Source organism: Sphaeramia orbicularis, chromosome 24 (genome assembly GCF_902148855.1).
Source record: "Sphaeramia orbicularis chromosome 24, fSphaOr1.1, whole genome shotgun sequence".
Taxonomy (NCBI): Eukaryota; Metazoa; Chordata; class Actinopteri; order Kurtiformes; family Apogonidae; genus Sphaeramia; species Sphaeramia orbicularis.
In genome coordinates, this window is record NC_043979.1 from 41,336,184 (window position 1) to 41,349,357 (window position 13,174).

General features: G+C 32.0%; 2 protein-coding genes across 2 annotated transcripts in view; one reads left to right on the forward strand and one right to left on the reverse strand.

Moving 5' to 3' along the window:
• kif25 (kinesin family member 25) overlaps positions 1-4,632 on the reverse strand; it is a 44,115-nt gene extending 39,483 nt beyond the window's left edge. Inside the window, exons 1-2 of the mRNA XM_030127870.1 lie at positions 4,483-4,632; positions 4,277-4,342 (exon numbers count right to left, since the gene is read on the reverse strand). Of these exons, the coding sequence (XP_029983730.1) occupies positions 4,277-4,342; positions 4,483-4,626 (210 nt within the window). The 5' untranslated portion in view covers positions 4,627-4,632. The remainder of the gene's footprint in view (positions 1-4,276; positions 4,343-4,482) is intronic.
• Positions 4,633-5,632: 1,000 nt separating this feature from the next.
• ccdc167 (coiled-coil domain containing 167) lies at positions 5,633-10,514 on the forward strand. Its single transcript, XM_030127876.1, has 4 exons — positions 5,633-5,749; positions 7,018-7,112; positions 7,224-7,276; positions 9,129-10,514. Exons 1-4 carry the CDS (start codon positions 5,699-5,701, stop codon positions 9,245-9,247), a joined length of 318 nt encoding a protein of 105 aa, XP_029983736.1. The 5' UTR covers positions 5,633-5,698; the 3' UTR covers positions 9,248-10,514.
• Positions 10,515-13,174: the final 2,660 nt, after the last annotated feature.

Sequence of the window (13,174 nt, forward strand, 5' to 3'; positions counted from 1 at the left end):
TACAAAATAAAGAATGTGTTTATATGGGACTACTTCTATTACTAACACTGGTCTACAAGGAATAAAAGGAGTGAAACTTTACCACGTTTGAGTCATTAATAATACGAAAAATAAGTTTAAATGCTGGTTGGTCGTATGTGTGCCTGACAGATACTGGAACTACTATCATGTTGAGTTTTTTTCCATATGATGACAATAAAGACTTGAATTGAATTAAATTGAACTGAATTGCATAGTACTGAATCGAATTGGATTGAATCAAAATGAACTGAACTGAACTGAACTGAACTGAATTGAACTGAACTGAATTGAATTGAATTGAACTGAATTGAATTGAATTGAACTGACTGAACTGAACTGAATTGAATCAAACTGAACTGATATGAATTGAATTGAACTGAATTGAACTGAATTGGACTGAACTGAACTGAACTGAACTGAACTGAATTGAACTGAACTGAATTGAATTGAATTGAATTGAATTGAACTGACTGAACTGAACTGAATTGAATCAAACTGAACTGATATGAATTGAATTGAACTGAATTGAACTGAACTGAATTGAATTGGATCAAGATGAACTGATATGAATTGAACTGAACTGAACTGAATTGAACTGAACTGTATTGAATTGAACTGAACTGTATTGAATTTAACTGAACTGAACTGAATTGAATCAAACTGAACTGATATGAATTGAATTTAACTGAATTGAACTGAACTGAATCGAATCATGATGAACTGATATGATGTGAACTGAAATTAACTGAACTGAACTGAATTGAACTGAACTGAATTGAATCAAACTGAACTGATATGAATTGAACTGAATTGAACTGAACTGAATTGAATCGGATCAAGATGAACTGATATGAATTGAACTGAACTGAACTGAACTGAACTGAATTGAACTGAACTGTATTGAATTGAACTGAACTGTATTGAATTTAACTGAACTGAACTGAATTGAATCAAACTGAACTGATATGAATTGAATTGAACTGAATTGAACTGAACTGAATCGAATCATGATGAACTGATATGATGTGAACTGAAATTAACTGAACTGAACTGAACTGAATTGAACTGAACTGAATCAAACTGAACTGATATGAATTGAATTGAACTGAATTGAACTGAACACAATTGAATCGGATCAAGATGAACTGATATGAATTGAACTGAACTGAACTGAACTGAATTGAACTGAACTGTATTGAATTGAACTGAACTGTATTGAATTTAACTGAACTGAACTGAATTGAATCAAACTGAACTGATATGAATTGAATTGAACTGAATTGAACTGAACTGAATCGAATCATGATGAACTGATATGATGTGAACTGAAATTAACTGAACTGAACTGAATTGAACTGAACTGAATTGAATCAAACTGAACTGATATGGATTGAATTGAATTGAACTGAATTGAACTGAACTGAATTGAATTGGATCAAGATGAACTGATATGAATTGAATTGAATTGAACTGAACTGAATTGAACTGAACTGTATTGAATTGAACTGAACTGTATTGAATTTAACTGAACTGAACTGAATTGAATCAAACTGAACTGATATGAATTGAATTGAACTGAATTGAACTGAACTGAATCGAATCATGATGAACTGATATGATGTGAACTGAAATTAACTGAACTGAACTGAATTGAACTGAACTGAATTGAATCAAATTGGTTATAGTTTCCAAAATACAGCCTTGGGTCAAAATGTGAAATTGTGATAATTAATGGGCTAATGGGTTTTACTTCAAAGGAATGTTTGTTCCAGACCTTCCAGATCTACTTCAAAACACTGTCTGCATATTACAGTACATTCACAGGTTCTTTATACTGGAACATTTATAAATGTAATGCATATATATATGTATATATATATATATATATATATATATATATATATATATATATATATATATATTTTTTTTTTTTTTTTTTTTTTTTTTTTTTTTTAGTCTGGTGTTTTATGTACATTTTTAGTGTGACCGTATGGCTGAAATTTCTGTTTTCTGTAACTTCTGCTGCTGCTGTTTTGGCCAGGACACTCTCGCAAAAGAGACTTTTAACCCATAAAGACCCAGTGCTACTTTTGTGACTGTTCCCATGTGATTTTTTTTCTTTTAAAATTTACCCTTTCTGAAGGGATTTATCACTATTTATTGTAAGAGAACAGCTGGAGAATAACAGTCCACTGGAGTGACCAGAATGCATGAAAGGGTTAAACATGTTTCTTTACTTCAAAAATTAAATGCATGGACATTTTTGTAACTCCATGAAAAAAAAAAAACCCAACTTGATCACATTGTTTTTGTTTTTTTTCCATGCCTATGGAGGAATAAAAACACTCAAGAAAAAAAATCTTAACTAAGGTTCTCATAATTAATGCATGAAAGGGTTAAGATGGAGCAACAGAGACATTTGCAAAAGTCATTTAAATAAAGCACTGTCATTCATTATAACCTCCTGAGACCCAGGAAGTAAATATTTTCACCATTTTACATTAAATAATTGTCTCATTTGGAAACAGCATGATGCAACAGGTTGTCAGATACATTTTTTAAAATTTTATATAATATCCTTTTCAGTGGACTTTTTTTTTTTTTTTTTTAACCTTTTCATGCATTCTGGTCACTCCAGTGGACAGTTATTCTCCAGCTGTTCTCTTGTATATTCATGGGTTTTGTTGTTTTAATTCCATATCAGCCAACACAGTGGACGCCTATGCATCATCCCATAATACACTGTAATTCATACCATTACTGTAACTTTGCTGTTCTTGATAAACCTGATCTGCAGTAACATGTTTCTGTGTAAATTAATTGTTAGAAAAAAAAAAGTTTATTTATTTATTAATTTTTTTTTGCATATTATCTCCATGAAAAGAGTAATAATTAGCCTTAGAATATGTTAAAATGTCAGAAAACATCAGATTTTATTTCATTGTTTTGATATCAGTTTCTGATATTGGGTTTTCAACACATTTCTTTACTTCAAAAATTAAATGCATGGACATTTTTGTAACTCTATGAAAAAAAAACAACTTGATCACATTGTTGTTGTTTTTTTAATGCCTATGGAGGAATAAAAACACTCAAGAAAAAAAAATCCTAAGGTTCTCATAATTAATGCATGAAAGGGTTAAGTAAAGCACTGTCATTCATTATAACCTCCTGAGACCCAGTAAGTAAACATTTCCGCTATTTTACATTACATAATTGCCTCAGTTGGAAACAGCATGATGCAACAGGTTGTCAGATACATTTTTTTAAATTTTATATAATGTCCTTTTCAGTGGACTTTTTTTTTTTTTTTTTTTTTAACCCTTTCATGCATTCTGGTCACTCCAGTGGACAGTTTTTCTCCAGCTGTTCTCTTGTATATTCATGGGTTTTGTTGTTTTAATTCCATATCAGCCAACACAGTGAACGCTTATGCACCATCCCATAATACACTGATATTCATACCATTACAGTAACTTTGCTGTTCTTGTTCAACCTGATCTGCAGTAACATGTGTTAAACCAACTGCTAATTGTTATTAGACTGTAATTAACAGTTTTCTTCATCAAAAAGGATTTTTTTGGCATATCATTTGCATGAAATTAGTAATAACTAGTATTAGAGTATGTTAAAATGTGAGAAAACATCAGATTAGCTGCATGAAAAATGTTTTTATTTCATAGTTTTCACACAGTATATCACTTTCTGATGATGGGTTTTAAATACATGGGTTTTTTTTGCTTCAAAAATTAAATGCATGGTGTCCAGCTGAGTGGACATTTTTGTATCTCCATGAAAAATAGGTTCATAAAAAAAATTTAATCATATTTTTGTTTTTTCATGCCTATGGAGGAATAAAAACACTCAAGAAAAAAAAATCTTAACTAAGGTTCTCATAATTCATGCATGAAAGGGTTAAGATGGAGTAACAGAGACATTTGCAAAAGTCATTTAAATAAAGCACTGTCATTCATTATAACCTCCTGAGACCCAGGAAGTAAATATTTTCACCATTTTACATTAAATAATTGCCTCATTTGAAAATAACATGATGCAACAGGTTTTCAGATACATTTTTTTTTATTTTATTTTATATAATGTCCTTTTCAGTGGACTTTTTATTTTTTTTTAAGTAAAGCTGTCAAACTCTTGTCCACTACAGAGGACAAAAATGCATTGCTGGGTCTCAGGAGGATAATAAAAGTGTATTTTTAGGATTGAACTTGTAAGTAAAAGATGATAAAAGTCGTGTTACCTCAGCAAGTCTTAGATGAAGTATCGCATTTTCTGTCTCCAGTTCAAGTATTCGCTCCTCTTTACTCTGCAAACACAGTCACACATCAGTGCACATTCCACATATTCTGCTTTTTCAGTGTTTGGGAGGCCTTCATGTCTAAAGTCTAAACAGTAAAACAGTACTGAGGCGCTCATTTTAATAGAAACTCTGTAAATGTCACTTACCCTTAATTTATGCTCCAGTAAATGGACCTGATGTGCGAATATTTGATCCCGATTGACAAAAAGTGGCATATTTTCACAAATACAGGAGACTGACCGGCCTCGTCGCTTCTTCTCAGATAGTAAAGTCTTGTCCTTTCCGGTCATTTAATCCGATTAGAAGCGGCGGATAACAACTCTCACTCACACGCTCTGTGAGGATAAAGAAAAAAAAAAAAAAAAAAGGAAATACACCCATGGAAATTTGAATAATATGTTTATAGATAATTTTTTGCAGTACAGATGTATCTTAAAATCTAAATTTAGACAAATAATTCACTAAATAAATGAATAAAATACATCAAAATTCATCTGATAGTTATACAAAAATATGACCATATATTTGTACCGTATTTCAACACCTACAGAAGCACCTCCAGTATTTTCATTTTTAGTTTTAACGCTTAAAAAGCCCAAAAGACACTGAACCGAAATGTTTAATAATCCTGTCAAAATAATTAAAATGCAGGAATACATAGAACAGGCCCCTACATGATGAATGCATACTTAAAATACAGATAAATAGATAAAACGGAGGTAATAAATAAATAAATAAATAAATAAATAAATAAATAAATAAATAAATAAATAAATAAATAAAAAACAAACAAACAAATAAATAAATAAAAAATGCCGTTTCTAAGCTTTTCACAGGCATTAAATGCGTCTTTTTGGAGTATCTTCTACAATATTAATTCACCAGTAAAAAAAAAATAAAATGGAGGTGGAGAAAAAAGTAGTAGTTGTAGACACGTGTTTTTACGCCTATTTAATTATATATTTTTCTGATATATATAAAAAAATAATGATAATAAAAGTGTCGCATTTACTCCGAGCTTTTATGGGTAGATGATCGCAAAATTAAATATAGAAAAATATCTGTTTTTTTGGTTGTTGTTTTTTTTCACGGAAAAATGCAAAATGTAAAGGACGATATTAAAATAAATGGTTTAAATCGCTTAGAAAAGTTAAATGTATCGGGAAAAAAAATTACAGGTTGTCGTAAAAATAGTTTTTAAAGATTAATGCGTTTTTATCTATGTTACCACCAGATGGCAGTAAAGAACCGGAAGTCTTTCGAGTCCAAAGGAAGAACAGAAACACGAAGAAGAAAATCACTTCCGCATTGTCACGGTTTTGGATTTGGAGCTGATTTGGCTCATTCAGATTTTATAAGAAAATGACTAAAGTAAAAGATAAAAGACGAGAGAAAATAAGCGTCGCTACGGAGGTAAGATTTGTTGAAAAAAAAAAAAAAAAAGCGTCGTTATAACCGAATCTTCAGTATCACGCTTTTATTTATTGCTCTATCTGTGTATTTTTTAATGTGTACAGTAGAAGTGTACCATGTAACAAAAAAACAAACAAACAACACTATTAATTAGTTTATCATATTGGATTAAAATGTAGTCATAAAATCCATTACTCAGCTGTTAAAACACATGTAGCTTTAAATAGCTTTCATATATGTATTTATCATATTATTACATGTTTATTAATACATTACATACGAATTAAAGATTATTTTGTTGCATGACACGGGTCAACATAAGTATATTAATGATTTTGTATAAAAATAATATATTTTTTCTTTATTAGAAAAGATAAACAAAAAGTTAAGGATATTTCTTTTTTTGGGTCATTTTTGCCATTTGAAAATAAGGTTAGGTTAGTTTATTTCAGACACAGACATAATACAAAACATATGGAACAAATATAACAATAATAACAATAATAATAATAATAATAATAATAATAATAATAATAATAATAATAATAAACAATGCCTAAATAAAAAAAATCAAACAATAGAAAAATAATAATAATGATAAACAATACACAAAAAAATCAAATAATAGAAAATAAATAAAATTATGTCTGGTCATTAAAAAAATGTGTCTCAATTTAAGTCACACACAAAAAAGTAAAAAGCGTGGTGCAAGAATCCCAACTGAAAAAAAAAAAAAAAAAGAAAAAAGCCCCAAAATTAAAAATATCCTTAACTTTTTGTTTGTAGTGTATGTGTCTCTTAAAAAGTCAACCCAGCATTTTTTCCCCCTTCTTTTTCAGTGGTGGAATATTAAAATACTGAATTAATGACTTGCCAATTTCCTTATGGCATATTTTATTCATATAGTATTATTTTGCTTACTTAGTTTGCCCAAATTTAACATGTCCACTTAGAGCAAACCACACATTTCTTTTTTGTTTATTGAATTTCTGCTATTTCATAACTCGTACAGTATAACTATTGTGGTTGGAATTAAGTAAGTAAGTCAATTTTATTTATAGAGGACTTTTCACAGAATCACAAAGTGCTTTACAGTGCAAAACACAATTAAAATACAATTTATAAATGCAATTAAAATACAGTTAAAATAGAATTGAAGTGCGAAAAATTAATGAAGCAAAATCTACACACCGCAGCAGGCTAAGCACAGGAGAAACATTTCCACTTGTTTCAGTTTCTTCAATGATATTTAATTGTTTTTATTTTAGATTGACCGCTTGGAAGAACGAAGGGCACGTTGCCAGGACAACCTGGAAAGGGCGGAGTTCAAGAGCAGACGAGACAAGCTGTCTGACAGGGAAAGGTGAAGTTACCAACACTTCCATGCTTTCAGAAACATAATAATACAGTATTCTCCATCTGTAGCTTTTCTTCATATGCTGCTGTTTGTATCGTTTTTATTTTTATTCCACAGACAGGCACTGGAAGATGAAATGGCAATAATGAATGAGAGGGTGCAAAAATTAGGTAAGTCTGTCTGTTAAAAAGATTCTGGTGATATAAAGGACTGTGTGTTATATCAAATTAATAGATTAGTGATTTTTTTTTTTTTTTTAAAAACACCCGAAGCTGAATTTAAGTTTAGTGTTGCCTCTGTTAGTCTTTATTTTTTTCTTATAACACGTGATATCCTTCCCTAGCTGTTGTACAAAAAAAAATTGGAAATGTTATTGGGCCAGATCATGCGAAAGTGAACGTCAGTGTCAAAAATTAAAGTCTTACTTATCATTTATCAAATAGGCTCATTTTTGTAGCTTACAAACTCTATTTTATGGAACTGTTTACACAATTTCAGTATCACTTGTAGAAAAAAAAAGATATATAAAGAAAACTGATAGTATAAGTTACACATGAAGACTAAAATGGGATAGTTTTATTATTACGACTACGCATGAATTCTGAGAACAGCTTTTTGGATATTTTACTGCTACATAAGGTTTCACAAATGATTGAAACTGAAGAAATCCTTTAAAGGAGTGATATTTAGTTGTTTTTGTTTTTTTTTAATGGAATTATGCATTTTAAAACATTTCCCTGTGGTGTACATAAACTGTAAATGCTCTGCTTGGGTCTGAATTCTTCGTTAATTCAACTCAACAGGTCCATCTTCAACCCTATTTCTGAGTAATGACACCAGAAAGGTGGTTTTGAGCGCTGGCCCTTTAAATGCACATGACCCCACCCCCTCCAGGTTGTCGGCTGTGCTGCTCTGTCCCATTCAACCAGTAACTCAGTGGTTCTCAGTCTTTTTCTGTCAGGCCCCCCTTTGGAGGACGAAAAATCTCCAGGCCCCCTCCAACCCCAGCAACATTGTAACAGTGGTGCAATTATAACTTTTATTGAAAGAAACGTCAATATTTTAACAATACTTTTTGCTTTTCCTTGAATAATTTGTTGTTCAAATTAAAAATAACTTTGATTTTTGCTTGAACAATGCAAATAAACTCAACAAGACTGCTCCGAGTCAATATTTTTCCAAATAAAAATTGGAAATGCGCAATTATCTTACAACTATGACAATAAAGTTACTTTTTTAGAACAACAAACAAATTTTGGTAACAAAGATTAACATTTTGACAGCATCAGTGGCTGTAATGAGCCTGTTTCCATTGCACATCTCAGAACCTTAAAGTGCAAACTATACAAACAGTGCAAAAACAGAAACATTCCACATTTTTCTTTTCCAGTCCAGTCCTTGTCCATTCTCCAAACTTAAACTCTTGGTCTAGTCTAGTGACAGATCACCATGGCAGTAGATTTGTTTGTTGTACGTCCCTAAAATGAGTCCAGGGTGCTCCAACACTAAAATTTTAGTTCCACCTGCTACATATTTTAACCTGAAGGAGAAAAAAAAACAACCACCCAGGAGATATCCCATGCCCCTCCTGGCACACCTTCGCACCCCCCCTGGGGGGCCCGCCGCACACTTTGAGAAACACTGCAGTAACTGAACATTTTAAGTAATCGGCTCGAAGTTGGGACATATTTTCAGTTTTTACTACAACCGCTGCTGCTGACAAACGATTATGTTGTACTCTGAGAAATGTTCGTCAGAAGTCTTGACCTTATATGTGCAAATGCCATGATGTAACTAGTTATAAAATGTAACAAATGAAGCAAGAATTAAAACAGGTTGTAGAAATCCACTTGATTTTTGCCAAAATGAATATAAAGATAGCTTTGCAGCACCTGGAGGGTTCAAATTCAAACTTTATGAACTATTAGGGTCCAAATACACAAATAAATGAACCAAAGACTAATAAAAGTGGGTTTAGCAAAATATGACATCTTTAAAATACTCTTGTTTTTCCTGATTCAGACAAAGAGCTGGAGGCTTTAAGAGGAGAAAATCGGAAGAACATGCTGCTGTCCGTTGCTCTGCTGGCCGTGAGCGCTCTCTTCTACTACATCTTTATCTATAGTCAAACAGACTCCTGATACCCTGAGGGATCACAAATGGACTTCTTGCCCCTGAACATGAGGAAACAGAGGAGAAAATACCCGAGTTCCGCCTCCAGGGGGCGTCTTCATCACACAGATGGTCTCTTGCTCTCTCTGTCAGTGCTGAAGATGTTCCTCACCTCATGTCTTACTCCTTTCCACCTGAGATCCGAGTGAGGAGTTGAGGAGGAGACTCGAGGACAACAGGCATTTAACAGAGTGAGACATCCTCACCTCGGTAAACCATCACTTTTAAGAAATCCTGGTGAAATAGCCCGTGTGGAACAGCTGAATCATCTGTTTGTCGTTCAGTTTCAGTTATTGGTGTATTTTATCATCTTCAGATTCATGTAAACTCATGAGTACCCCCTTAAGCCCAGTTTCCCCCAGTGGCTGCAGTTTCATCTGTGTTGCCATGGCAATGCTTTAGCAATATACACATTATACACATATAAACCTATTGTCAGACAACACAACCGAACAACACTTACATGGGCAAATATCAAAACCAAGCTGACGGTCTGAGACCAGTATGTGTTTATGTCTTGAATAATTTGATAAAACAGACCAATGAGACAAACTTTGCAGCGCTAAGCTAAGAGTAAGCAGGTCCAACTGTACAAGTATTATTCCTCTACTGATAAAACTCACTGAACGAGACACAGAATAGCAAAAATAAAGGTCGGGTTATGAAGTAATGATTAGGAATTTTGTCTTACCTTTGCTGTTTTCTGCTCATAATTTGGTTGAAATGGATGAAGCTTTTGCTATGGGCTAATCCATAGCTTTGTGTTACATTGAAATGATTCCCCCTAGAAACAAATGGAGTTTAACTGGTTAACTTTAATTCAACATCATGTAACACTGGCTTCATTACACACACAAGTTTGAGCACACATTTGATCATTTTACAAACTACTACAATGTCAGATTGAGGTTAGTTTTGGGATTTTGACCTTTTTTTTTTTTTTTTTTTAAAAAAAACAACTTTATAATTTTATAAGCATGATTTACAATGGACCAAAATGCATTAATTACACAGGTTGTTATCCCCCAATCCCACCCCCTCCCCTCTTCCAAGTGGTACCCCATAAATACAAATACAAATAAAAGTGATGATAATGTGTTTTTAAGACCTACTCCAACTGTGGCTTATACAGTCATGGAAAAAATGATTAGACCATCAACAGTCATCAAAAACAATGGTTATGCAGTCAAGTCCTAACTCCTGCGTGTATCGTGACTAAAATAGACAGAAAAGAAAACATGGAATGCCTAAAAGCACTGTTTTTGGCAGTACAATGTCATAGATATTGTTGTAAGAACTGAAGTACTGCAAAAATCAAACTCTTACCAAGTGTATTTTTCTCATTTCTAGTCAGAATATCTCATCACACTTAAAATAAGACATAATCACCTCAAGAGTAACATTTCACTGAGATATAAGAACTGTTCCATTGGCAGATTTTATTTATTTTTTGCTTAATTCAAGATTTTTTTGCTTAATTCAAGCAAAAAAAAAAAAAAAAAAAAAATCTGCCAATGGAACAAGTGAAAATGATCTTGGTAAGATTTCTTGAAATAAGATTTTCAAGATCTAGTGTCTAAAAATAAGTTCTTATATCTCACTGAAAAGTTACTCTTTAGGTGATTATGTCTTATTTTAAGTGTGATGAGATATTTTGACTAGAAATGAGAAAAATACACTTGGTAAGGTTTTATTTATTTATTTATTTTCCAGTGAGTGATTTTGGTTATTATCAAGAAAACATGGAAAATGGATAGAGATCAGCTCTCTTAAATTAAACTTTTATGAGCTATTATTGTTGTCATATTTGTCCAAACAAATGTACCTTTAGTTGTACCAGGCATTAAAATGAACAAGAAATTGAAGAAGACAAGGGGTGGTCTAATAAATTTTTCCGTGACTGTATATTAATATCTCTAACCATGTCCATGTTATAAACCATCAAAATATGGACCATTTTGTGTAAAAGGCAAATTTTTAACATTTCAAAAATTTGTAAAAAAAAAAAAAAAAAAAAATTTAAATCAAAATTTCTCAGAACTGTGCAAACTTTGTAGATATTCTCCCAAGGAAGCTATATAAAAATGTGAAATGAATCTAGTAGTTTTGGAGAAGATTGTTGACATTGGTGACCTTTGTTAACCCTTCAAGGTCAAAGGTCATGGACCAAAATAAAAGTCCCTATATGACTTCCTACCGTTAGTTGTACTAGGCATTAAAATGAACAAGAAATTGAAGAAGACAAGAGGTGGTCTGATACATTTTTCCATGACTGTATATTGATATCTCTAACAATTTCCATGTTATAAACCATCAAAATATGGACAATTATAAGTAAAAGGCAAATTTTTAATTTTTCAAAAAATGTCAAAAATTTAAAAATCGAAATTTCTCAAAACTGAGCAAAGTTGGTCGACATGCTCCCAATGAAGCTACATAAAAATGTGAAAATGAATCTAGCAGTTTTGGAGAAGAAGACTGTTGAAATGTTGACATCGGTGACCTTTTTTTTAACCCTTCAAGGTCACTCAAGGTCAAAGGTCATGGACCGAAATAAAAGTCCTTATATGACATCCTACCGTTAGTTGTACCAGGCATTAAAATGAACAAGAAGTTGAAGAAAACAAGGGATGGTCTAAGAATTTTTTCCGCAACTGTATATTGATATCTCTAACCATGTCCATGTTATAAACCATCAAAATATGGACAATTATAAGTAAAAGGCAAATTTTTAATTTTTCAAAAAATGTCAAAAATTTAAAAATAGAAATTTTTCAAAACTGAGCAAACTTGGTCGACATGCTCCCAAGGAAGCTACATAAAAATGTGAAAATGAATCTAGTAGTTTTGGAGAAGAAGATTGTTGAAATGTTGACATTGGTGACCTTTTTTTTAACCCTTCAAGGTCACTCAAGGTCAAAGGTCATGGACCGAAATAAAAGTCCCTATATGACTTCCCACCATTAGTTGTACCAGGCATTAAAATGAACCAGAAATTGAAGAAAACAAGGGGTGGTCTAAAAAATTTTTCCGCGACTGTATATTAATATCTCTAACCATTTCCATGTTATAAACCATCAAAATATGGACCATTTTAAGTAAAAGGCAAATTTTTCATATTTAACAAATTTCTCAAAAATTCAAAATTCTACATTCTTCAAAACTGATCAAACTTTGTAGACATTCTCCCGAGGAAGCTACATAAAAATGTGAAATGAATCTAGTAGTTTTGGAAAAAATTGTTGACATCGGTGCCCTTTTTTGACCCTTCAAGGTCAAAGGTCATGGACTGAAATAAAAGTCCCCATATGACTTCCTACCGTTAGTTGTACCAGGCATTAAAATGAACAAGAAGTTGAAGAAAACAAGGGATGGTCTAAGAATTTTTTCCGCAACTGTATATTGATATCTCTAACCATGTCCATGTTATAAACCATCAAAATATGGACAATTATAAGTAAAAGGCAAATTTTTAATTTTTCAAAAAATGTCAAAAATTTAAAAACAGAAATTTCTCAAAACTGAGCAAACTTGGTCGACATGCTCCCAAGGAAGCTACATAAAAATGTGAAAATGAATCTAGTAGTTTTGGAGAAGAAGACTGTTGAAATGTTGACATTGGTGACCTTTTTTTTTAACCCTTCAAGGTCACTCAAGGTCAAAGGTCATGGACCGAAATAAAAGTCCCTATATGACTTCCTACCGTTAGTCGTACCAGGCATTAAAATGAACAAGAAATTGAAGAAGACAAGGGGTGGTCTAATAAATTTTTCCGTGACTGTATATTAATATCTCTAACCATGTCCATGTTATAAACCATCAAAATATGGACCATTTTGTGTAAAAGGCAAATTTTTAACATTTCAAAAATTTGTAAAAAAAAAAAAAAAAAAAAA

Excerpts from the sequence above, each read along its gene's own strand:
- ccdc167 (XM_030127876.1), top strand. The coding sequence starts at position 5,699 with ATGACTAAAGTAAAAGATAAAAGACGAGAGAAAATAAGCGTCGCTACG. Across the intron at positions 5,750-7,017 it reads AAATAAGCGTCGCTACGGAG|ATTGACCGCTTGGAAGAACG; the intron begins GTAAGATTTGTT and ends TTTTTATTTTAG. Across the intron at positions 7,113-7,223 it reads AAGCTGTCTGACAGGGAAAG|ACAGGCACTGGAAGATGAAA; the intron begins GTGAAGTTACCA and ends TTTATTCCACAG.